Source organism: Trichomycterus rosablanca, chromosome 5 (assembly GCF_030014385.1).
Source record: "Trichomycterus rosablanca isolate fTriRos1 chromosome 5, fTriRos1.hap1, whole genome shotgun sequence".
Lineage (NCBI taxonomy): Eukaryota > Metazoa > Chordata > Actinopteri > Siluriformes > Trichomycteridae > Trichomycterus > Trichomycterus rosablanca.
The window spans coordinates 49,869,340-49,896,440 of record NC_085992.1 but is presented as its reverse complement, the minus strand read 5'-3'; the positions used below and the strand labels follow the sequence as shown (position 1 = coordinate 49,896,440).

Here is a 27,101-nt window from a genome sequence, read left to right as displayed (position 1 = left end):
GATCCAAAAGCTGTATACAAGCAGTCCATTCCCGTATGGGCCGGACGATTTGGCACTGGAACGGGGTCGATATCTCGAAAATTGCGGACGAAGAAAGGGAGACAAAAAACGGGCGGAATGGCAATAATATATTGAAAACGAAAATAACAATAACAATAGTGTGCTTGCATTCTGCAATCACACTAATAACAGTAATAATAATAACTAGAGATGTGCATTTCCGGAGAAAATGCGAGTGTGATTGCCGTGTGCCGGTCGGCGGGCGTGCGCAGGTCGGGGGCGCGCATGCGTTTAGAAGTGGTGCGGTGCGTGGGGTGTGAATACTTTCTCCCAGACAGGCCACTGTATCTGTGCACAAGCTGTGGTGTGAGCACAAGTTTACTCTGGGTGTGTTTGAAAAGCCAAACCTGTAAAAAAATGCATTTCTGCACGTTTGTACTGCTTACAAATCAGTACTCATTCATTTACATGTGATTATCACTGCAGGGGCCATGGTATTGCGCAATCTATGATCGGCTGTGTGTCATTTACAGCTTTCAGGCATAGTGCACTCAGACTTCGGTCCCTCTTTTAGCATTTAGCAATTCCCATTGATTTTAATGCATCCGTTAGCCTTGAAGCTAACGGATATAAATATCTTTTTTTCTGTTGCAACGCGATCGATTTGACGCTCACTGCTAAGTGTAACTGCACTATAATTTCATTCTGTGCAGCATTTTTACTTTAAAAATCACTAATACTTTAGTTACAGACCAAAATAAGTTCGTTTTCAAATCGGCAGCCATGTTGCTTTTTCGGAACAGTCCGAGGTGGTTGCCTACGTCATCACGTTGACGTGTTATGGAAGGCCAAAGGTGTCAAAATGTTTCTCTCAAAATTCGGGCAAAAACGGGCATAAATGCCACACGGATGGGCGTATCCAGATGATTTTTTGGATTTGGGCGCTAATTAATGACCCGGTCCATCAAGAGTTGGAACGGCATTTATAGCTCGAAATTTTTTTCAAAATGAATGGGAGTCAATGGGGCAAAACGGGCACCTTAAAACGGGCACTGTGCCCACAGTGTTGGTTCGATCCAAAAGCTGTATACAAGCAGTCCATTCCCGTATGGGCCGGACGATTTGGCACTGGAACGGGGTCGATATCTCAAAAATTGCGGACGAAGAAAGGGAGACAAAAAACGGGCGGAATGGCAATAATATATTGAAAACGAAAATAACAATAACAATAGTGTGCTTGCATTCTGCAATCACACTAATAATATGATTCCAGATAGAACAAGAACATAAATAAATAAATAAATAAATAATATTATGATTCCAGGTAAAACATGAACATAAATGAATTAATAATAATAATAATAATAATAATAATAATAATAATAAAAAAAAAAAATAAAAAATAAAAAAAAATAATAATAATAATAATAAAATAATAAAATAATAAAATAATAATAATAATAATAATAATAATAATAAAATAATAATAATAATCAATCATCATCATCATCATCATCATCATCATCATCATCATCATCATCATCATCCAGGCAACAGGTGTTTCATACCTTTCGTCCAATAAATCAGACTGACCGCGTGGTGAAACAAAAGTGGTGGTGAAACAAACTGAATGAATGAACAAATGATTCCAGGGAAACCAGACCCACCGCAGCCCTGACTATGATAAATAAGTGGTACAACATTAAAATGAATAGTAATAACAACAACAACAATAATAATAATAATAATAAACACCTTCATTCACACCTTGCAGTAAATACAGTAACTGAAAAGAGTGGAGTCATTTTACTCCAGTTAATATCAAATAGAAAGTACCTGCAAAAAGGACCATCATGGTAAATAAACAGTGCAGAAAGTAAAGCAAATAAATATATGTGTGTGGTTAGGATAAACCGGCTTATATAATATATTGTAATTAGAAGCGCTTTTGTGTGTGTGTGTGGGAGTGTATGTGTATGGGTGTGTGTATAGGAGTGTATGGGTGTCTTCAAAGGAATGTTGTACCTTGCAACAAGCTCAGCCCTTCCTCCTCACTGAGATAAACGTTTATTCTTTTTCTGACTCAGAGCTGCTCTAGTATTGGTCCTAAATCTCTCTTAAGCTAAAACTGCTAGCTAGAAGCTTTTAAGCTCGGAGGATTATTGGAAGCTTTATGAAAACGGCCCTAGTCGTGCATCTGTATTTTAATTCATGAAGTCAGTTTAGTGGTTCGCCTGTGCAAGCTGGTAGACAAACCAGCCGTGAGAGGACAAGTGGCAAGGCGACTAGTCCAGGCCTATTCCGACAAGTATGGTCTGATCTTCCTGCCTGTACACGGAACACACCTGCAGGATTGCAAAACTACCACTGTATGTACTGTCAGGGCTACAAGTCAATCATTAACCCAACATTCCCTGCAGACCTTGATGGTTGTAAATACAAAGAGTCAAGCTGGGTTTAGGTTGGAAGGCTGTGTATGGAAATGAAGACTTATCAGATCTGCCGTGATAAGAAGCTTTAAGTAAATGTTCTTTATCTGGGATAAATGGCTGTGAGTTTATAGCAGTGATGTTAAGAGAAAGGAAAAGTATGGGTTGTTAGCAAAGCTATCTAAAAGACAGACAGACAGAGAGAGAGAGAGATAGATATTATAGATAGATATTATAGACAGATAGACAGACAGATAGATAGATAGATAGATAGATAGATAGATAGATAGATAGATAGATAGATAGATAGATAGATAGATAGATAGATAGATAGATAGATAGATAGATATAGATAGATAGATAGACATTCCAGATAGACATTCCAGATAGACATTATAGATAGATAGATAGACAGACAGACAGACAGACAGACAGACAGACAGACAGACAGATAGATAGATAGACATTATAGATAGATAGATATTATATATAGACATTATAGATAGATAGATGTTATATATAGACATTACAGATAGACATTATAGATAGATAGATAGATAGATAGATAGATAGATAGATAGATAGATAGATAGATAGATAGATAGATAGATAGATAGATAGATAGAAAGACAGACAGACAGACAGACAGACAGACAGATAGATAGATAGATAGATATTATATATAGACATTACAGATAGATAGATAGATAGATAGATAGATAGATAGATAGATAGATAGATAGATAGATAGATAGATAGATAGACAGACAGACAGACAGACAGACAGATATAGACAGACAGATATAGACAGACAGACAGACAGACAGACAGATATGGTATGGTATTAGGTCTATATACACAGTAATATATACATTTACATTTTCAGCATTTTAGCAGACACCTTTATCCAAAGCGACTTACATTACTGTGACAGTATACAGTCTGAGGAATTAAGAGTTAAGGGCCCAACAGCAGCAACCTGGCAGTGGTGGGACTTGAACCAGCAACCTTTTGATTACTAGTCCAGTACCTTAATCGCTAGGCTACAACTGCCCATACGTTTATTATATACACAATAATAATAATAATAATAAGAATAATAATAAGCATATGCATAAGAATGGGATTACCAGGTGTATATTATAATATTAATAATAGTAATAATATTATTAGTAATAATAATAATAATATGTAGAATAAATAACTACAAAGGCGGCACTGCCGCCTCACAGCAAGAAGGTCCTGGCTTCGATCCCCAGGTGGGTGGTCCGAGTCCTTTCTGTGTGGAGTTTGCATGTTCTCCCCGTGTCTGCGTGGGTTTCCTCCGGGTTTCCTCCCACAGTCCAAAGACATGCAAGTGAGGTGAATTAATGACACTAACTTGTCCATGACTGTGTTCTATATAACCTTGTGTAATGAGTAACTACCGTCTCCTGTCATGAATGTAACCAAAAGTGTAAAACATGACGTTAAAATCCTAATAAACAAACAAACAAAATAACTACACATAGGGTCTTAATGGGTTTATTAATGTGCAAATATGTGTGAGGCAGACAGTTTAAGTTAGTAGTAGTTACACTGATCAGCCATAACATTAAAACCACCTCCTTGTTTCTACACTCACTGTCCATTATATCAGCTCCACTTACCATATAGGAGCACTTTGTAGTTCTACAATTACTGACTGTAGTCCATCTGTTTCTCTACATACTTTTTTAACCTGCTTTCACCCTGTTCTTCAATGGTCAGGACCCCCACAGGACCACCACAGAGCAGGTATTATTTAGGTGGTGGATCATTCTCAGCACTGCAGTGACACTGACATGGTGGTGGTGTGTTAGTGTGTGTTGTGCTGGTATGAGTGGATCAGACACAGCAGCACTGCTGGAGTTTTTAAATACTGTGTACTCACCATCCACTCTATTAGACACTCCTATCTAGTTGGTCCACCTTGTAGATGTAAAGTCAGAGACGATCGCTCATCTATTGCTGCTGTTTGAGTCGGTCGTCTTCTAGACCTTCATCAGTGGTCACAGGACGCTGCCCACGGGGCGCTGTTGGCTGGATATATTTGGTTGGTGGACTATTCTCAGTCCAGCAGTGACAGTGAGGTGTTTAAAAACTCCAGCAGCACTGCTGTGTCTGATCCACTCATACCAGCACAACACACACTAACACACCACCACCATGTCAGTGTCACTGCAGTGCTGAGAATGATCCACCTCCTAAATAATACCTGCTCTGTGGTGGTCCTGTGGGGGTCCTGACCATTGAAAAGTATGTAGAGAAACAGATGGACTACAGTCAGTAATTGTAGAACTACAAAGTGCTTCTATATGGTAAATGGAGCTGATAAAATGGACAGTGAGTGTAAAAATAATGAGGTGCTTTTAATGTTATGGCTCCAAAGCGTCTGCTTCTACATGTAAAATCAGACAGAGCCAGTAGGTTGTGACACCAAGGTTAGATTTTCTTTACCTGTTCTTCTTTGCCTTGGGATTTAACTAGTAAAAACTACCTGACCTTTCGATATTTGGTGCATTTTAAAACTAGATTGCAAACATTAAAAAAGATCTGTTTGAATCAGAATCATTTTGTTTGTTTACCAAAGTGTTCCTTCATGAAGTTCTGATTTACCACAAAGTGAATCAGCCAGAGCTGTTTAGTACACGTTCGTGTTTTTTTATCAATCAGGTGACAAATCAATAATAAATATACAGAAACACCACGGTTTGGCTAGAAGATGACCGACTCAAACAGCAGCAATAGATGAGCGATCGTCTCTGACTTTACATCTACAAGGTGGACCGACTAGGTAGGAGTGTCTAATAGAGTGGACAGTGAGTGGACACGGTATTAACTCCAGCAGCGCTGCTGTGTCTGATCCACTCATACCAGCACAACACACACTAACACACCACCACCATGTCAGTGTCACTGCAGTGCTAAGAATCATCCACCACCTAAATAATACCTGCTCTGTGGTGGTCCTGTGGGGGTCCTGACCATTGAAGAAAGGGGGCTAACAAAACATGTAGAGAAACAGATAGACTACAGTCAGTAATTGTAGAACCCCAAAGTGCTTCTATATGGTAAGTGGAGCTGATAAAATTGACAGTGAATGTACTGTAGAAACAAGGAGGTGGTTTTAATGTTATGGCTGATCGGTGTAATTACTTAAAATAATTAAAATAATTCTGACGAATTTATGGTGCCACATACAACATATGGCAAGGGTTCAACTGGTTAAATATCTTTTGTAACCTAGCGAGGTACCATAAGGGAAACAAGTTCAAAACTTAAGTGAATTCTTGTGAATCGATTCGTTTGAATCAGAGTCGTTTAAGGAGGAGATTCCTGTCATTGTGATCGCGGACGTCGGTGAAGCTGGGAGCCGCGACCGTGAACGCGTTTACTCTCCCAGCACATAAATATGTAAGTTTAATTTATGTTATTTTACAATAATTATGCATTCTAATAGCAAACAGCAACAAATAGTATCAATAGTATCGATTGGCATACAGACGAACCGATTACTTCCATGTAAGTATAGATCAGATTTATAAAACGCTCAGTTAATCAGTACTTTCCAGTCGGATTTATACATTTCTATTTATAATGAAATTGTATTACATATTTTATATGTATTGTAGTGTTTGCATCTTATTTATATAGTTTGGCGTTTTGTTAGTTAGATCGTCACTAATAATTACAGCATTACAACAAGACCGACTGACAAGATTAAGGTGGACAGGCTGGGTAATCTGGTTTAGGATCAGTTGATGTGCATGTATCATATCCTCCTGAGACCCAGAAGAAACAATGTTATTTATTAGTTTTTTAATCACCTGGTCATCAGGTCTTATTCGAAAAATCTAATGGTGTAATGTAATGATACTGTATTTATTTTTGTATAAATTTCAATTAAAATTTCATTTCATTTCACCTACATTAAAACAGTTTGATAAAGGAAACACATGTGAACATTGAAACACTGGAAAGAAAAGAAAAGCATCTCAGAGTGGAACTTTTTTCCCTTAAACTGCATTTACTTCAATAGTCACCTAACAATCACATCAGAATCAGAATCAGACTTTATTGGCCAAGTATGCTCACACATACAAGGAATTTGACTTTGGTTATACAGATCTTCTAACAGCTCTAAATCTGACTCTCTTGCATAAATCCTTAAAAATATCCTTTCCACCTTATTCAGCCCTATGCTTCCTTGTTCAGAAATTGGCAAAAAAAACAGGGGGTAGTAAGTCCTGCTGTCCACTACAACAGTGGCGGTTCTAGGGGGGCAGTGCCCCTGTGTCAACCAGCTTGGCCCCCCCTACGGCCTCCCTAGGAATACAGAATATGTAACTCAAATTGAATATGAAAAAGAAAAGGACTGAATAATGAAAGGGGGGTAACAAAGCATGTAGAGAAACAGATGGACTACAGTCAGTAATAATAGAACTACAAAGTGCTTCTATATGGTAAGTGGAGCTGATAAAATGGACAGTGAGTGTAGAAACAAGGAGGTGGTTTTAATGTTATGGCTGATCGGTGTAAATGGTCATTATAAGAACTGCCATAGTATAATAATAATATAATAATATATCCACATCTAATAATTAACAGTGTTTTGCGTATCAATGCGTATAATTCAATCCTATTACCCAACCCTACAAAATACACTAAATATAGAGAAATAAAGGGAATAATGTTAAAGCACTCTGTGGTTTCATTCTGTTTTGTTTTGTCCGTGTATGTGCAGGATATCTGAAGTGTTTATGTAAGCTGCCATGAAGATATTAAACACAGCTCGTTGTGCTGAGGTCGGCTGTAAACGAGTGACTGGATTTATCTCGTCCTATCATATTGTGACTTTCCCCAAACTATCAGCTCTAACCGTATTATCACCCTGGAGCACGCTGTGACCCAAAACATCAACGGTTAGGGTCGAGGATTGAAACTACCATACTACTTCAGTGCAGAACACGATGTCGGGACGTGATGGCGGATCTGGGAAGAGAGTCAGATTCAAACTGACCCTGGTTACAGGACTGCTGGAGTGCCTGTGCTTTTCCGGGGTGGTGTTTGGATTTGCTTCTCTTGTGTTCGTGTTAAAGGCGGATGGATACTTTGAGGAGCTGGGTGTCGATGTGACCGACACCAATGGGACTGTCATTCAAGGTAAGAATACAGAATTGTCTGGTATTTCTAATACGCCAGTCATCTTCGGTCATCCGGGTCATTTTTTGTGCCTAGCTATGTTTGCGTAAGGTGAATATTAATAGGATACACTGATCACCTTATATTATTATTATTTTTATAATTTTTTTCAGACTATGTTATGAGCAAGTTATGATAAACATTTAGGGATTCGCATTGAGGGAACGAGCCCCTACCAGTTCAAATAAAAAATCTAATCAAATCAAGATTTATTTGTCACATACATAGTCATACACAGTACAACTGGCAGTGAAATGCTTTTGTGACTGCTCAGCCACAGTTGTTACAGAAGTAAACAAAGCAGACAAAAATATATATTATACAAAAAAATGTTTAAAATCTAAAGTGTAAAAGAATACAGAAATGTAAAAATTGAATTTAAGAAAGAGCTTAAATATAATTTAAAAATAAAAGTCATTTAAAGTGACCCGAGTGTGCGAAAGTGACAACAGTTGTGCAGGAACTTTACATAATATTGATCTATTATTGTGCAACATAATGCAATATGCAGTGTGAATATCGTACACAAATACAAATCCATATATATATACATACATATACATAGAACCTGTATACACGCATATACATATATACACACATACATGGGCGGCACGGTGGCTAAGTGGGTAGCACTGTTGCCTCACAGCAAGAAGGCCCTGGGTTCGATTCCCAGGTGGGGCAATCCGGGTCCTTTCTGTGTGGAGTTTGCATGTTCTCCCTGTGTCTGCGTGGGTTTACTCTGGGTGCTCCGGTTTCCTCCCACAGTCCAAAGACGTGCAAGTGAGGTGAATTGGAGACACTAAATTGTCCATGACTGTTTGATATAACCTTCTGTAATGAGTAGCTACCATTCCTGTCATGAATGTAACCAAAGTGTAAAACATGACGTTAAAATCCTAATAAACAAACAAACACACATACATATATATCTATATATACTCATATATACACATACATTTAGATCCGTGTACGTTAGTCCTGATTGCTATTTTGGTTGAGGACTCGAATAGCTTGTGGGAAAAAGCTTCTTCTCATCCTCTCTGTTTTGGCTTTCAAGGCACGAAAGCATTTCCCAGACCGTAACAAAGACAACGGTCCATTGCTGGGAGGACTGGGGTCCTTTACTAACTGGGGTCCTTTACTTGGCATTCATTTTTACTTTCATGGCTTTGGTGGGTAGCACAGTCGCCTCACAGCAAGAAGGTCCTGGGTTCCGGGTCCTTTCTGTGCGGAGTTTGCATGTGTTTGTATGGGTGTGTGTATGTGTGTCTGCCCTGCGATGGACTGGCACCCCTCTCCAGGGTGTTACTGTGTGCTTTGTGCCCAAAGCTGGGATAGGCTCCAGCACCCCCCTGCGACCCTAATTGCATAAGTGGTTAAGTGAGTGAGTGTTTAAAATGAACCATTTAATCCTGGTCAGTGTCACGACGAGCCCAGTTCCACCAGTAAACACTGGGTGCAGGGCCGGATTACCCTGGACAGGACGCAGGGTTCTTATTAACAATAACAGCCTGGGTAGCACTGTCGCCTCACAGCAAGAAGGTCCTGGGTTCGATCCCCAGGCGGGGCGGTCCGGGTCCTTTCTGTGTGGAGTTTGTATGTTCTCCCGTGTCCATTCCGGTTTCCTCCCACAGTCCAAAGACATGCACGTGAGATGAATTGGAGATACTAAATTGTGCATGACTGTGTTTGATATAACCTTGTGAACTGATGAACCTTGTGTAATGAGTAACTACCGTTCCTGTCATGAATGTAACCAAAAGCATGAACATTAAAATCCTAATAAACAAACAAACAATACAGATGTATAGTACAGTACCCTGCCAGACTAGTATAAAAACAATTGTGCAATAGATATTCCAAGTAAATTAGGTGCAAATGTGCGTAAGGAAAGAATGTGGAAGGCACGTGTGATGTGCAGCATGTTTGTTGAAGTCCATGTGCTTTTTTTAAAGCGGGGGAATGTGTCGGTGAGACTTAAAATAAATCACTGCGTCAGTTTAAAACACTACAAGAGTATCTGTGTTTCAGTATTACTGCCGGGACTGACATCAAATCAGTGCGTCCATACACTATATGGCAAAGTCGTAGCCATGAATTAAACCATTATAAAACTTTATTGCCATCAATAGCTGATAGACACCCCAATATACATCGACCAGGCATAACATTAAGACCACTGACAGGTGAAGTGAATAACACTGATTATCTCTTCATCACGGCACCTGTTAGTGGGGGGGTATATTAGGCAGCAAGTGAACATTTTATCCTCAAAGTTGATGTTAGAAGCAGGAAAAATGGGCGAGCGTGAGGATCTGAGCCAGTTTGACGAGGGCCAAATTGTGATGGCTAGACGACTGGGTCGGAGCATCTCCAAAACTGCAGCTCTTGTGGGGTGTGTCCCGGTCTGCAGTGGTCAGTATCTATCAAAAGTGGTCCAAGGAAGGAACAGTGGTAAACCGGCGACAGGGTCATGGGCGGCCAAGGCTCATTGATGCACATGGGGAGCGAAGGCTGGTATCACAGTTTGTTGCCTGTGGGGCAGCAAAAGGGGGACCAACACAATATTAGGAAGGTGGTCATAATGTTATGCCTGATCGGTGTATATTGTGATTATAGCTTTGCTATATGACAAGGTATGTGGACACCCTCTTAATTATTGAGTTCAGGTCTTCAGCCACAACCAGTAGTATCAGGTATAATAAGATGAATGATATGATTCCAAATTTGACACAGCAGTTTGGGAGAAGTCCTTCCCTGTTCCAGCATGATTGTACCCCTGTGCTCAATGAGGTCCAAACAGTCATTGGTCACCAGTGGGATGAATTGAGATGTTTCTGGCAAGCCAGGTCTTTTAAGCCAACATCAGTACCTGACTTTGTAATTGCCCCTTTGACCTGATAGGTGCGAAATCCCACAGGTACACTCCAAAATGTTGTGCCTTTCCAGAAGCATGGGGTCTGTAATGGCAGCAAAGGAGGACAGGCCTTAGGGGGGTTGTGGTTAATTTCCATTGTTTTGGAATGGGATACAACAAGCTTATGGTCAGGTGTCCAAATACTTTTAACACATAGTGTAATATTAAATATTTTGCGACAGTACGACCGTGGATGACCGTGGATGATTTGTTCATCACTTTAAACCCACTTTGTACTCTCTGTCCAGACAGCAGTGCTCAGGATGAGAGGTTCTCTCTCGTCTTCACTGTCGCCTCCTTCATGAACAACTTCATCACTCTACCCATCGGCTTCATCTTCGACCACTACGGGACGATGGTTACGAGACTTCTCGCAATGTGAGTTTGTTCAAATGACATGAATACGTTGTGGAAATAACAGTGGCTTAACATATGAAGGTGCCTGGTAGTTTAGCACAGGGTACAAGGTTTATACAACCTCGGTGGGTAGCACTGTCACCTCACAACGAGAAGGTCCTGGGTTCGATTCCCAGGTGAAGAGTTTGCATGTTCTCCTCGTGTCTGTGGGTTTCCTCCCACAGTCCAAAGCATGCAGTCATGTTAACTGACTTTGGTTTGCATATACGTATGTCTGTGTATGTGTTTGCCCTGTGCTGGACATGCAGGAATTTGGAGATTTGTTTGAGATTTGTTTTAGTAAACACTGTTTAAATGTCTCAAAGGTATTAGGTAGCGTCTTAAAACAAATTAAACTCCATTAAAAATGCTACATGTCGACTATATTACAAAAGGACACAGTTCTAGTCCATAGAAGATAATTGGGTCTCTTTATTACTCATGTGATTTAGTTTTTGTTTTCTTTCAGATATATAAGTTTGTAAATATCGTCGCTGTCCGATGAAAAACACGTATCTCCAAAAAACCCAACTTTTCAGGAAAAGGAAAAAACTTTTTCCCCTGACAGTAACGGTGCAAACAAACCACAGGTGGTGCAATTTAGCACATAACTCATCTAAAGAGAAAGTAATTTCTAGTTCATGCATAACAAGTGAACTAGTTAGTTTTTAGTAAGTTAACTAAAGTTAGCTGCCTGAAGTTAGCTGGCTATGGTTAGCTGGCTAGCTAATATGCAAGCTAATCTTAAAGTAAATATGTAATAAGAACCACTCGTATGAACGTGAGCTCACACACAGTTGTGACAAATAAAAGCGTATTTTAGAAACCAAAGTGTTTATTTTAAAAAGAAGCAGAAGTTTAATTCTTACCTTGAGGGCTCGAACTACCAGGACGCAGCAAACAAGTTTCGCCTCTTTTAACTCAACTCAAACGTAGCTTTATTGGCATGACAAAATATGAGCATTCGTATTCCCAAAGCTTAGTTACATATTAAGGAAAAACAATAAAAAATAAAGCAGTAAACGCGGGAACGCTTTTCATTGGCCATTTTGATATTCGCTGGTATGGACAGACAGAGATTTATACCCACAATCAACACAACCGCTACCGCTAAAAAAGTGGAGATACTTGTTTTTCATCGGACAGCGACGATACGTATATACACAGTCGTCAGTGCGCTTTCAGTGCTGGTCCCAAGGTTAAAATTAGATGGGTTGCATCCGGGGTTAAATTCTGGTATGCAGACCAGATCCATCTATATAATGCCAAAAACCGTCGTTAAAAATTTAGATGTCATTTCAATGGTAAACAAGATTTCTTCTATTAAAATAAGACATCATGCTCCACTCCTCACAGTTTGTGACTGGTTTAAGGGCAGAGCAGACCGTGTCATGTAGATAAAAGGGGCGTGTGGGGTAACACAGAGGCTCTCTGGATGTTCACTTATAGCTCAACAAGAAAAGAAAAAGAAAAGATTGGTTTCACATACAATATCATACTGATGGTAGTTTAATACATTAATATTGAGGAAAAACACTTAATAATAAATATTCTAATATTTTTTAGGGCTTTTGTGAGTCACAGGTTCCTAAAATCCTCCACTATGATACTTCAACTCTATACCTGTCTACTGTACACACTGTATACATTATTGGTTTAACAGTGGGGTTTGAATGGACTGAAGGGAGGGCGGTTGGTGTCACGGACACATTTTAAAGCTGCAATGTGTAACTTTGGCTAAGGAACGCTGGGTGCTTCATCATTTTTGTGTTGTGACAGGTGTCTCTATTAAAAAGCCTTTAAATGAATGCAATACAAACACTGTTGGGTCAAGTGTGTTGGTTTGACTACTGTAAATTGCGAGTATATAAATGGGCATCATTATTTACATTTTAGGCATTTAACAGATGCTTTTATCCAAAGCGATTTACAGTACACAGTCTAAGCAATTGAGATTTAAGGGCCTTGCTCTAGGGCCCAACAGTGGCAACCTGGCAGTGGTGGGGTATGAACCAGCGATCTACTGATTACTAGTCCAGTACCCTGACCGTTAAACTACAACTGCCCTATGTAACATTATACTGTATATTATATTATATTATATTGTATTCATTCATTTATTCAATCATTGTCTGTTTTACCACCGTTTATCATATTCAGGGTTGCTGTGGGTCCAGTTCACTGGACGAAAGGTAGGAAACACCCAAGACAGGTCCCAGTCCATCACAGTTCAAGCACTCACACACACACATACTTAGAGGGACTTTTAGTAGCTATAATTAACCTGGGAATTGAACCCATGACCTTCCATAATGTCCCTTAGATGGATATAGTGAGCTTTAAGTAAAACAGTTTATTCACTGAGTTGTCATGAATTAATCACACAATACAGCTTCACTACAGATGTGGTAGGTCAGGGTGATCCGATTACAGTATTTATTGTTTTTTGAAAATAAAATAATATAAAGGTACATTTTGTCCTCCTAGATTTCTCTATACTTCCGGGACGTTGCTGGTGGCGTTGTCCAGTAAAGGTAACCAGCCAAACACAACCATTAAATCTATTATACATTATTATTACTGTGGTCATTTGATAAACAGAGTAAATTTTGCCTGTTTGTTCCCAGCTCTCTCAGTGTTGCTCTTTCCGGCTCTTTCCTGCATCGCCATGGGAGGCATCATGCTTCTTCTTACAAACATGCAGGTATTAACACGAACGCTGATTTACTGCTGTCTATAACCTGTGTTATGGTCTGTGTAGCCACATTTACTGTGTTTTTGCTAAAATTCTGTATTTTTTTAACATTATTAGGTGGGAAACTTGTTTGGCACTCGTCGCTCTACCATTATTACTCTCTACAATGGTGCTTTTGACTCCTCATCATCCATCTTCCTTATCATTAAGGTAAGTTCATTACCTTAGTGGTATATTAAATAAATGCATACGTATATTAAATATATAATTAAATGTATAACTTAGATGCATTTATAATGATAAATTAATTGTTATAATAAATAAATACAATTATAGGGATTTATAATGATGAATTAATTATCATAATAAAGGAATTTATAATAAAAATTTAACTGTCATAATAAATGTATTTATATGAATTTATAATGTTAAATTAATTGCCATAATAAATGAATTTATATGAATTTATAATAATAATTTATAATGAATTTATAATAAAAATTAATTGTCATAAATACATTTATAGGAATTTATAATAATAAATGAATTGTCATAATAAATAGATTTATAGGAATTTGTAATAATAAATGAATTGTCATAATAAATGAATGTATATAAATTATTAATAATAAATTAATTGTCATAAAAAATTAATTTATATGAATGTATAATAATACATTAATTGTCATAATAAACACATTTATATAAATTTATAATAATAAATTAACTGTCATAATAAATACATTTAAATTAATTTATAATACTAAATTGATTGCAATAATAAATACATTTATATGAATTATAATAAATAATTTATTATCCTAATACATATATTTAAAGGTATTTATAATGATTAATTTATTGTCATAATAAATTAATTTACATGAATTTATAATAATAATTTAATTGCCATAATAAATGAATTATATTAATTTATAATAAATTAATTGTCATAATAAATACATTTATATGAATTTATAATAATAATTTAATTGTAATAATAAATGAAATTATATGCATGTATAATGAATAATATTTTAATCATAATAAATGAATTATATGAATTTATAATGATAAATTCATTTTTGTAATAAATAAAGTTATATGATTTTTAAATAATAAATTCATTGTTTTAATTATGAATTTACAATATGTTGTTTATTTAGGTGCTGTATGAAACAGGGATCTCTCTTCGGACCTCATTTTTGTTCCTGTCTGCCTGTAGCCTCGTTCATCTCCTGCGATCTTTTTTCCTCATGCCCAAATCCCACATCCCCCATCCGATCCCGAAGAACTACACCTACGGGTAAAACTATACGTCAGTCATCAGATCAGATCGGGTCTGGGTATTATGTATAATGTATTATGTACGTTCTCTGACGTTTTTATTTGATTCTCTTCACGGTGCAGGGTGAGCTGTGGTAAATCAAGCAGCTACAGTGTTGAAGAATATGAGATCAAGCAGAAACTGAACCGCTCGTTGGGACCCGAGAAGACGGAACAGGATGGAGAGAGTGAGCTGAACGATGACGGCTCATCTCAAAAGAGGGAAATAAAAAAGAACGGCATTAAAGGTTAGTCCGTCTTATTAAAAAGAAACAATGCCTGAGTCTTTCTCATTCTTGACTCGTGTCATAAATCCTTTCTTCTGTCCAGACAACAGTTTTAAGAGCTGCGTCCTATCCTGGTTCTTCCTGTGGCATCTGGTATGGCTGTCCGTCATGCAGCTCCGCCATTATCTTTATATTGGGACACTAAACCCGATGCTGAACCAACTGGCAAACCAAGACCCAGCCACTGGTAAATAAATCTACCTCACTGTGCAAGTAACTTTGCGGTGTCCTATAAGTTCACATACATGTACGACTGGAAATATTGAACCTTCTAAAGAAAATAAGGATTTATATCTCGTTTCGTAAGCATCAGGACAACAAATGAACCCTGGAATAAGCCAGAATGAGTTTGGACAGGCCTGTAGAGCTCTGGGACACAGTTCTTTGGAACTGTTTGGCCACATGGATCATCAGTTTATCTGGCATGATAAAGGTCAGGATTATTACCAAAAGCCTCCGTGTGACTGGAAGCATGGATTCTCAGTTAATTCTCAAGGCATTTTGAGCAGGAACCTTCTGCCTTCTGTGGTGAAATTAAACCTTGGTGACACAATGATCCCAAGCTTGGTAAAATAATCAGTCTTGGATTATCCTGGAGAGGATCCTCTCAGTCTGCAGATTTAAAGAAAGCAGATCCATCAAACCTCAAGGAGCTTGAAGCTTTCTGAGCGAGAACAATGAGTGAAGATTCCATATGAGAGGCGTCAGAAGCTCGTTGGCACTTACCGATATCACTTATTGACGGTTATGAAAGCTAAAGGATGTTCCACCAAGTACTGAGGCTGGGGGTCGAATAATGGTGCACGTGAACTGTCAGGGAAGTTAGATGGTTTTAATAATTCTAAACTATGTAAAATATATATTTTTCCCACATTTTCCACCCAATTTTCTCCCCTAATCTGGTCATATCTAATTACCCTGATTGTGTTACGCTTCATCTTTACCGATACAACCCTCCACTGCTGACTGAAGAGCCTCACAACTGCAGTACCGACTGCATCTTTTTACCTGCACAAGGCGCGTTCATATGCGGATCAGCTTTGTGTACAGAGAGCCACATCCTGATCAGCAATATTCCCCAACTCTGCACATATGCCATCAATCAGCCAGCAGAGGTTGTAATTGCACCAGTTATAGGGAACCCTGGTCCTGCTTACCCACCCTGATCAACAGCCAATCGTTGTTCATGTAGCCGCCAAGGTCAGCCGGATGGCAGAGCTGAGTTTTAAGTATTTTACCGCTGCGCCACCTGAGCAGCCCTATGAATATTTGAATCCCACTTTATCAGCTGCCCCATTACTCCGGCTATCATAACAAACTTTTTTAAGCATCTTTATGTAATGAGTCTTTATAACGAGACGTTTTTGCTTGTAAATTCTTTCACAATTCAATATTTTAATGATTAGTGTGCAAACGCAGTAAAACGCAGAACTCAAGTAGTGCTGGGATTCTGAACTCTCCGAATTTAAATCTCAGCTCTGCTACCGGTCGGCTGGGCGCCCCCTAACGGGCACGATTCTCCCGCTCTCCCACCTCTAGTCTCCTGTGTGGGAGGAGAAGATCAGACTAAAAATGCGGAGATGCGGAGGTCAGTGTGTGACTCTCCATGTGCGAGACTGACCTCAGATGCGAATCCACCAAAGTACAGGCAAATAAGAAGGGGGCAGAGGGAGCATTATTTTCTGATTGAAAATAAACCCTCCTCGGACGTGATCGGGGTCCCTTCAGCAGAAGATTAATTAGCTACAATAAATAGAGAGAAAAAGGGAGAAATGCAGAAATAAAAATACTAAAAAATAGCACAAAATTCATCCACAGAAATAGTTTTTATAAATGCAAACTTTCACTAAAGGAAAACGACTGTAGCTTTTCAGCTGGTGCTCGCTCTCCTGTAACACACCAGACAAAACAAAGGAGGAACAAAAGAGAGGTTTAAGAAACAGGTGATTATTCTCAGCAGGTACAAACACTTATTAACCCTCATGTTCATCCCCCAGTCTTCACCCCTCCATTAACTGCCATGGACTGGCTGATGTTTGACAGGTTGCTTAAATCATCAGGGTGGTCTGTCTGTGAAATATTCCTATACTCGACTCCAACGTATTCAAGTATGCAAATTAATGCCATGCAAAACTGGTTTACTCTGGAATGGGGTGGTTTGCATGTTTGGTTGGGTTGGGTTTCCATTATGCCTTCTTGTATAGACTGGATTTCCTGATGACTGTGAACGTGTAGGTGTTTTGATCTTATTCGGACCATATTAAAAATGTGCTTTGATATACAAGTTGGGACAGGATGGAAAATGCAAATAAAAAAAACAGAGTTTCTTACATTTACTTTGACTTTTATTTGATGTCAGACAGGATAAACCTGAGATATTTCATCTTTTATCTGCTCAACTACATTTAATATATTAATAAACATCCATTCCTGCATTTCAGGCCTGCAACACATTCCAAAAAATTTTGGGATGGGGCAATTTAGGGCTAGTAATGAGGTGATACCAAACAAGTGATTGTAATCATGGCTTGGTACAAAAGCAGCATCCAGGAAAGGCTGAGAGTCTCTGATGAGTAAAGATGATCAGAGGATCCAGTTTGTCCACAAATGTGTGAGAAAATGATTGAAATGTTTAAAAACAATGAACCTCAAAGAAAGATTGGAAGGGATTTGCATGTTCTCTTTCTACAGAGCAGAATATCATTAAACCATTCAAGGAATCAGGAGGAACTTCAGTGTGTAAACCATCACACAGTGGGAACATGTATTGTGGTCAGATGAATCAGCATTCCGGGTCTTTTTTGGAAAAAATGGATGCTGTGTGCTCCGGACCAAAGACAAAAAGGATCCAGACTGTAATCAGCAGCAAGTCCAAAATGCAGAGTCTGTCATGGTATGGGGGTGTGTCAGTGCCAGGGTCTGTCATGGTATGGGGTGTGTCAGTGCCAGGGTCTGTCATGGTATGGGGGTGTGTCAGTACCAGGGTCTGTCATGGTATGGGGTGTGTCAGTGCCAGGGTCTGTCATGGTATGGGGGTGTGTCAGTACCAGGGTCTGTCATGGTATGGGGGGTGTCAGTACCAGGGTCTGTCATGGTATGGGGGGTGTCAGTACCAGGGTCTGTCATGGTATGGGGCGTGTCAGTACCAGGGTCTGTCATGGTATGGGGCGTGTCAGTACCAGGGTCTGTCATGGTATGGGGGTGTGTTAGTACCAGGGTCTGTCATGGTATGGGGGTGTGTTAGTACCAGGGTCTGTCATGGTATGGGGTGTGTCAGTGCCAGAGTCTGTCATGGTATGGGGGTGTGTCAGTACCAGGGTCTGTCATGGTATGGGGGTGTGTCAGTACCAGGGTCTGTCATGGTATGGGAGCGTGTCAGTACCAGGGTCTGTCATGGTATGGGGGTGTGTCAGTACCAGGGTCTGTCATGGTATGGGGGTGTGTCAGTACCAGGGTCTGTCATGGTATGGGGGTGTGTCAGTACCAGGGTCTGTCATGGTATGGGGGGTGTCAGTACCAGGGTCTGTCATGGTATGGGGCGTGTCAGTACCAGGGTCTGTCATGGTATTGGGTGTGTCAGTACCAGGGTCTGTCATGGTATGGGGTGTGTCAGTACCAGGGTGTGTCATGGTATGGGGGGGTGTCAGTACCAGGGTCTGTCATGGTATGGGGGTGTGTCAGTACCAGGGTGTGTCATGGTATGGGGTGTGTCAGTACCAGGGTGTGTCATGGTATGGGGGCGTGTCAGTACCAGGGTCTGTCATGGTATGGGGTGTGTCAGTACCAGGGTGTGTCATGGTATGGGGTGTGTCAGTACCAGGGTGTGTCATGGTATGGGGTGTGTCAGTACCAGGGTGTGTCATGGTATGGGGGTGTGTCAGTACCAGGGTCTGTCATGGTATGGGGCGTGTCAGTACCAGGGTCTGTCATGGTATGGGGTGTGTCAGTACCAGGGTCTGTCATGGTATGGGGTGTGTCAGTACCAGGGTGTGTCATGGTATGGGGTGTGTCAGTACCAGGGTCTGTCATGGTATGGGGGTGTGTCAGTACCAGGGTCTGTCATGGTATGGGGTGTGTCAGTACCAGGGTGTGTCATGGTATGGGGGCGTGTCAGTACCAGGGTCTGTCATGGTATGGGGTGTGTCAGTACCAGGGTGTGTCATGGTATGGGGTGTGTCAGTACCAGGGTGTGTCATGGTATGGGGGCGTGTCAGTACCAGGGTCTGTCATGGTATGGGGTGTGTCAGTACCAGGGTGTGTCATGGTATGGGGTGTGTCAGTACCAGGGTGTGTCATGGTATGGGGTGTGTCAGTACCAGGGTCTGTCATGGTATGGGGGTGTGTCAGTACCAGGGTCTGTCATGGTATGGGGCGTGTCAGTACCAGGGTCTGTCATGGTATGGGGTGTGTCAGTACCAGGGTCTGTCATGGTATGGGGTGTGTCAGTACCAGGGTGTGTCATGGTATGGGGTGTGTCAGTACCAGGGTCTGTCATGGTATGGGGGTGTGTCAGTACCAGGGTCTGTCATGGTATGGGGTGTGTCAGTACCAGGGTGTGTCATGGTATGGGGGCGTGTCAGTACCAGGGTCTGTCATGGTATGGGGTGTGTCAGTACCAGGGTGTGTCATGGTATGGGGTGTGTCAGTACCAGGGTGTTTCATGGTATGGGGTGTGTCAGTACCAGGGTGTGTCATGGTATGGGGTGTGTCAGTACCAGGGTCTGTCATGGTATGGGGGTGTGTCAGTACCAGGGTCTGTCATGGTATGGGGGTGTGTCAGTACCAGGGTCTGCCATGGTATGGGGTGTGTCAGTACCAGGGTGTGTCATGGTATGGGGGCGTGTCAGTACCAGGGTCTGTCATGGTATGGGGTGTGTCAGTACCAGGGTGTGTCATGGTATGGGGTGTGTCAGTACCAGGGTCTGTCATGGTATGGGGTGTGTCAGTACCAGGGTGTGTCATGGTATGGGGGTGTGTCAGTACCAGGGTGTGTCATGGTATGGGGTGTGTCAGTACCAGGGTGTGTCATGGTATGGGGTGTGTCAGTACCAGGGTGTGTCATGGTATGGGGTGTGTCAGTACCAGGGTCTGTCATGGTATGGGGGTGTGTCAGTACCAGGGTCTGTCATGGTATGGGGTGTGTCAGTACCAGGGTCTGTCATGGTATGGGGGTGTGTCAGTACCAGGGTCTGTCATGGTATGGGGGTGTGTCAGTACCAGGGTGTGTCATGGTATCAGGGTGTGTCAGTACCAGGGTGTGTCATGGTATGGGGGTGTGTCAGTACCAGGGTGTGTCATGGTATGGGGGTGTGTCAGTGCCAGGGTCTGTCATGGTATGGGGGCGTGTCAGTGCCAGGGTGTGTCATGGTATGGGGGCGTGTCAGTGCCCTTCTTAAAGGTCATTTACACTCTGTGATGGCTGTGGAAGAAGAGGGTACGGGTGCTGGACTGGCCTGCCTGCAGTCCTGATCTGTCCCCAATAGAAAATGTGTGGAGATGGGAACATTACAAAGTGGTAAATGCTTTACTGTCCCAACTTTTTTTGGAATGTGTTGCAGGCCTGAAATGCAGGAATGGATGTTTATTAATAAATGAAATGAAGTTGAGCAGAAAAAAACATGAAATATCTCAGGTTCATCCTGTCTGACATCAAATAAACGTCAAAGTAAATGTAAGAAACTCTGTGTTCCATCTTAAGTCTGCTCCTTCCACAGTAAGCCAGTACACCAATGCATTCGCCTTCACTCAGCTGTGTGGGATTCTCTGTGCCCCCTGGAATGGACTCTTGATGGACAGGCACAAGGGCAAAAAACTTAAGCCAGGTCAGTAATCAGGTTTTAATACATCTTGGGTGTCTCATACACTCACTTAGCTCTTACTTGTTCTGCTACGTACATTTCTATACCATACAGATAGATTTTGCGGATATACAATTACTGACTGTAGCCAGCCTGTTGTCCTGTAGGTCATGTTGATTAGTGTCAAACATTGTTTGAGCTGCTGCAAAACAACAAACACAAACATGTCATTTCTGTATACTGAGAATGGTCCAATACCCAGTGATTTGGTCAGTGGTCATTTGGGCCTATGAGGGGTCCAATACATCATGGACACAAATTCCTACAGACACACTTCAAAATGTTGTGGAAAGTACAGAATAGGCTGTGACATGGTTCTAATGGCTCTCAGCCAGAGATGGGGACTCGAGTCTGCGACACAGCGACTTCAGACTCGACTCGGACTCGTTTCAAATGACTCGGACTCGTTTCAAATGACTCAGACTCAACTCATGACTCAGGCAAAAAATGAATTGTATACAACAAAAGTGTGTTAACATTAGTTACGTGTGACAATTATATATATATTTATATATGTATATGTATATAGTGATGATGCGTCGCTCCCTACTCCCTCCTTTGGATTTGAATCTCACTTAAAATGGTGGAATACCCTACATAGTGCACTTTACTGGAACAGCTGGTGTGAATGGAACGTTCCTACAGAATCGGTGCTAATGGTTGAAAGACGCTTTCTGAACCAATCAGACCTTCTGATTGTAATTGTTAGTAAGAAATTATTCAGTTTGCGTCACACAGATGACGTGGTAATGAAACGCTTGATCGGCTTTCTAACGACTTCCTGTTTTACTTCACAACCGGGAAAAGTTTGGAGGTTTTTAAGTTTGGAGGTCAGCAGTATTATGGATTTTTTGCTGTGTTTGGGATTTTGGCTGCTGTGCCGTGATTTATCGAGCACTTTTGTTTTGCAATAAAAACAAAACGTATCAGCTGAAGCTTTTAACTGGAACCTTCTTGTTACAGAAATTACATTCATTTGCACAATGACTAGGAAAGTAAAGGCACGAAGTAAAACGGCTAAATACACTCGCTAATCTGTTGTTGTTTTTTATCTGAACTTACAGATTATTTCTTTATTTCTACGCTACATTTCCAATATATGTATGTTTTGTGTTTATTATATTGACTCGTGACTTGACTCAGACTCTAGCCTAAAGACTCGTGACTTGACTCAGACTCTAGTCTAAAGACTCGTGACTTCACTCGGACTCTAATCTAAAGACGCGTGACTTCACTCGGACTCTAGCCTAAAGACTCGTGACTTAACTCGGACTCTAGCCTAAAGACTCGTGACTTAACTCGGACTCTAGCCTAAAGACTCGTGACTTAACTCGGACTCTAGCCTAAAGACTCGTGACTTAACTCGGACTCTAGCCTAAAGACTTGTGACTTGACTCAGACTTGTATTTTGTGACTTGTGAACATCTCTGCTCTCAGCTCATGGTTATGTCCACAAACGTTCGGACATTTAGTGTAACTTCTAAGCCCCCACATCTATCTTTAGGTCGAGGTTTAGATAGGTAGGTAGGTGGGTCACCCGGGTGAGCTTGTATTTTTACTGGAACATTATGGATTCACCTGTTAGCGAGCTAATACATCATGATTGTTGTTTTTTACCTATTTAATGCAGGTCAGACGGAGCGTGAGGCGGACCTGAACTCCTCCATCCTGTCCCTCTTCCTCACCTCTCTCCAGTGCTTCTTGTTTTCCGTCTCCGCCACCGTTCCTGTTCTGCCTCTGCAGTACGTCACCTTCATCCTCCAGGTCCTGAATCGCTCCTTCCTGTATGGGGGGAACGCTGCCTTCATCAGCATCGCGTAAGTGAGTCAAGTGAATCGAGTGTGGACTATTTTACCTGCCTGAAGTGTGAACTGGGTTTTTTTATCCCCCCAGGTTTCCTCCTCAGCATTTTGGGAAGCTGTATGGATTGGCGATGTCCCTCTCAGCCGTGGTGTCGTTGCTACAGTATCCATGTTTTGCTATGGTTAACAATTTTGAGGGGGATCCATTTTATGTAAGGCTCACTCACTCACTTTTTTATCCGCTTATCCAATCAGGGTCACAGGAGCCTATCCCAGCTTCTTAATGGGCGCAAGGCACACACAAACACCCTGGACGAGGCACCAGTCCATCACAGGGCAGACACACACACACACACACACATTCACTTTTAGGGCAATTCAGTGTCTCCAATTAACCTGACTGCATGTTTTTGGACTGTGGGAGGAAACCCACACAGACACGGGGAGAACATGCAAACTCCACACAGAAAGGACCCGGACCACCTGGGCGACAGTGCTACCCACTGAGCCACCATACCGCCCAACCTTGCTTATAATATTAATACATTAATAAGCTAACACAGTTAGCCTCAGGCCATACAAACCAACGGGCTGAGGCGACTCAACCTGCTAGCATTCCAGCTAACGTCTCCCTCCGTGTACAGAAAACGCTTTAATCGACACTGACGCAGAGATGGGGACACGCAGCGACTTCAGACTCGACTCGGACTCGTTTCAAATTATTCGGATTCGACTCGTGACTCGCAAAAATTGACTTGTGGACAACAAATATGGCGTCAAAATAGGGCCAAAAGTATTGAGAACCAAAAAGCACATTTTGAGAACCTTAAAAGCAGAGTTTGAGTTTCTATTTATAAATAGTCCGTTTTTCGCTTTGTCTCGCTTTCAGTTTAAAAAGTTTCTCGCTTCCGCTTTTTTTTGTTCTGTGCTCAGTTACGCTTCTCTCAGTCCTTCTCAACTCAAAAATCTTCTCAAGTTAGAGTTTTGGCCCAGTTTTGACGGGTGGCCGGTATCTCGTCACTCATTGGCTGGTGGAGATAAGCGCCACTCATCCTATAGACATCCTTTGTCTCCCTAATCGAGCCTGAAATAGTTCCAGCTCCTCTGAAGAAGACGGGGTGTTGTCTGAATTTTCATTTAGTGAGCAGAAGTCAGGAAAGGGGTTTGACAACTTTGTGATCTTGCAAACTTTAGAGGCAACTGCACACTAAAAAATGCTGGGCTGACAACAATATAACCTGGGTTATTTGGCAACCCAGTGATGGGTAAATATCAGACAGAACACACGCTGGCTTATTTAAACCCAACTTGTTGGGCTATGTAATGTAACCATTGTGCAACTGTAAGGTTCTTTTTTACCCAATGCTGGGTTAATTTCACCATGAATATTGTTTACTCCAATGCATTGTTTACTGATGCTGATATGTAAATAATAAGACTAATACTGCTACTGTGACTGCTTTTAATAATAATAATAATAACAATAATAAACTGTCAGCACAAAGATTTTTTTTTTATTATTTAGAATAAATAAAAAATTATTAAATACAACAATGTATATGGATACAATAAAAAAAACAAAATTTGGCGGATGGCAAATAAGGTGATCTGGCGAGGATGGAATGCAGCTTTCCGGTGGACCTGATGGGTGCTCGAGTCCAGCAGCGGTGGCAACAGCAGGGGGCGACGGCACGGCAGCGTGTGGAGATCGTCGCTTGGATGGACGAACGGGGCAGTGCAGTATCCGGCGGTGCCAGCGGCGAGAGACGGCGTCATGCTGGCGAGCGGACTGGTGTTCGGTGTAGCTCTGGCTTGACCAGCATTCTGAGCTTGGCGTTTGTGTGCACTGGCCCAGATGAACTGCCGGGGCGAGAGATGCTGGCGGCTTCGGGCGGCGGCGGCCAGGGAGACGGAGCGTGCGGAGCTAGTCTTATTGGGCCGCGCCCACCGGATCGGTGCGGCATGCCAGTGGGCCCAGAAGAGCAGTGGGCGGAAACAGTGGCCCGACGGCTGGCGTGATGGGTTGCGGTGAGTGCGGACATGGAGCCACCCGGTGCACCATATTGGGGGACTTTGTAGGGGTTGCTAGAGTCACCGAGACGGTTGACCTTTGAACAGGGGGGAACGCTGGGCAATGGTGTGACATCGGCACGACTTCAGCGGAGATCGTCGCTGGGTTAATTTTACGAACGCCCGGCGGAACGGAGGGCAGTCCCGAGGAGCCGTTTTGGTGGGTATTGGAGTGAGAACTAGCCCAGCAAAGTAACCCACCAACTTTAACCCAGCGTTTTTTAGTGTGTGTAAATCGCCGTTTGCCAGCTACTCTCTGTCTCTGGAAGAGAGATGGAAATGACCTGCACGAAAAATGTATATCAAGTTTTTGCTTTAGAATAACGTAGACACTATGTAGTCTGGCATTCAGGATTTAAGGTACTCGGTGAGTGGTGCTTTTCTCCAGCAGCTAATGAGTGACGAGATCCCGCTAACTTGAGAAGATTTTTGAGTTGAGAAAGACTGAGAGAAGTGTAACTGAGCGCAGAACAAAAAAAAGCGGAAGCGAGAAACTTTTTAAACTGAAAGCGAGACCGAGAGAAGCGTGATTGAGAAAAAGTGCAGCCAAAAGCAAAAAACTGACTATTTATAAATGTAAAATAGAAAATGAACTCAAACTCTGCTTTTTAGGTTCTCAATACTTTTGGCCCTATTTTGACGCCATAAACAAAAGTCAGCAACATTAGTTACGTGTGACAATTATATATATATATATGATCTGACATCATTCTGATCGTGTCATTTTCTGCTCTCTAATAATAATAACGCTCCGGCCATCTTAACCTTCAACGCACGCAATGTGTAAATGTTCCAGCCAGCTTCCGGCGTAGTGATAAAGCGTCGCTCCCTACTTAAAATGGTGGAATACCCTACGTAGTGCACTTCACAGTTACAACTGGGGTGAATGGCACGCTCCTACAGAATTGGCGCTAATGATTGTAAGAACCGCTTTCTGAACCAATCAGAGCTTCTGATTGTAATTGTTAGTAAGAAATGCTGTTATTTGTATTTATTCAGTTTGCGTCACACAGATGACGTGGTAATGAAACGCTCGATCGGCTTTCTAACGACTTCCTGTTTTACTTCACAACCGTGAAAAGTTTGGAGGTTTTTGATTATAAGCACATTTACAAAATAACGAATTCTATTCCTAATGGGGGACACGCTTATAAATTTAATAGCATCTGGAAGAACAGAAGCTAAGGTAAGCAGCGGTTATGGATTTTTTGCTGTGTTTGGGATTTTGGCCACTGTGTCGTGATTTGCAATGAAAACAAAGCGTCAGTTTAAGCTTTTAACTGGTACCTAGGAAAGTAAAGGCACGAAGTAAAACGGCTAAATACACTCGCTAATCTGTTGTTGTTTATCTGAACTTACAAATTATTTGTTTCTACGCTACATTTATAATATATGTTTTGTGTAGATTATATTGACTCGTGACTTGACTCAGACTCTAGCCTAAAGACTCGTGACTTGACTCGGACTCTAGCCTAAAGACTCGTGACTTGACTCGGACTCTAGCCTAAAGACTCGTGACTTGACTTTGAATCTAGCCTAAAGACTCGTGACTCGACTCTTACTCGTATTTTGTGACTTGTGAACATCTCTGCACTGACGAACCAAAATTGCCCATAAATCACACTTGTAGTGGTAAAAGTACAAAATGTCTGAAAATAAATTCCATTTAAAAACTGAAGAAGTCACATTAATACGGATAAATGAGCTACTTGATTAGTTTTTGAATAAATGAATAAATACTTGTGTTTACATTATACGCTGTATTTTATGGCTGTTCCAGGTGAACCTCATGCTGACCGTTGGAACGTTGATGGCTTTCATGCACCCACTTAATGTGTTCATGCACTGCAGACGACTGGCCAAGAAGAAACAGAAGCACACACCCACCAGGACCCCCGCTGATTCTTCAACACTATAGTTTTAGGTTAAGTTCGATTTTTTTTTACCTGCTTCGTGTTTAAAAACTGATCCAGATGAAGTTCTTTAAGTTTACATTGAGCTAAACCTGAAGTGCACTTGTGTGTTTATTAGGATGAAACAATGTCGTGTTACACTAGTGTGCTGAATTAGATCTGTATTAAAACAATACCACACTTTT

The 27,101-nt window shown here is 41.3% G+C and overlaps 1 protein-coding gene across 1 annotated transcript; it reads left to right on the top strand.

Moving 5' to 3' along the window:
• Positions 1-5,810: 5,810 nt before the first annotated feature.
• slc43a3a (solute carrier family 43 member 3a) lies at positions 5,811-27,101 on the top strand. Its single transcript, XM_062995329.1, has 13 exons — positions 5,811-5,864; positions 7,195-7,613; positions 10,818-10,947; positions 13,453-13,499; positions 13,593-13,669; positions 13,778-13,870; positions 14,827-14,966; positions 15,071-15,234; positions 15,317-15,460; positions 20,988-21,095; positions 22,762-22,948; positions 23,025-23,145; positions 26,784-27,101. The coding sequence occupies exons 2-13, from the start codon at positions 7,421-7,423 to the stop codon at positions 26,919-26,921; spliced, it is 1,542 nt and encodes a 513-aa protein (XP_062851399.1). The 5' UTR covers positions 5,811-5,864; positions 7,195-7,420; the 3' UTR covers positions 26,922-27,101.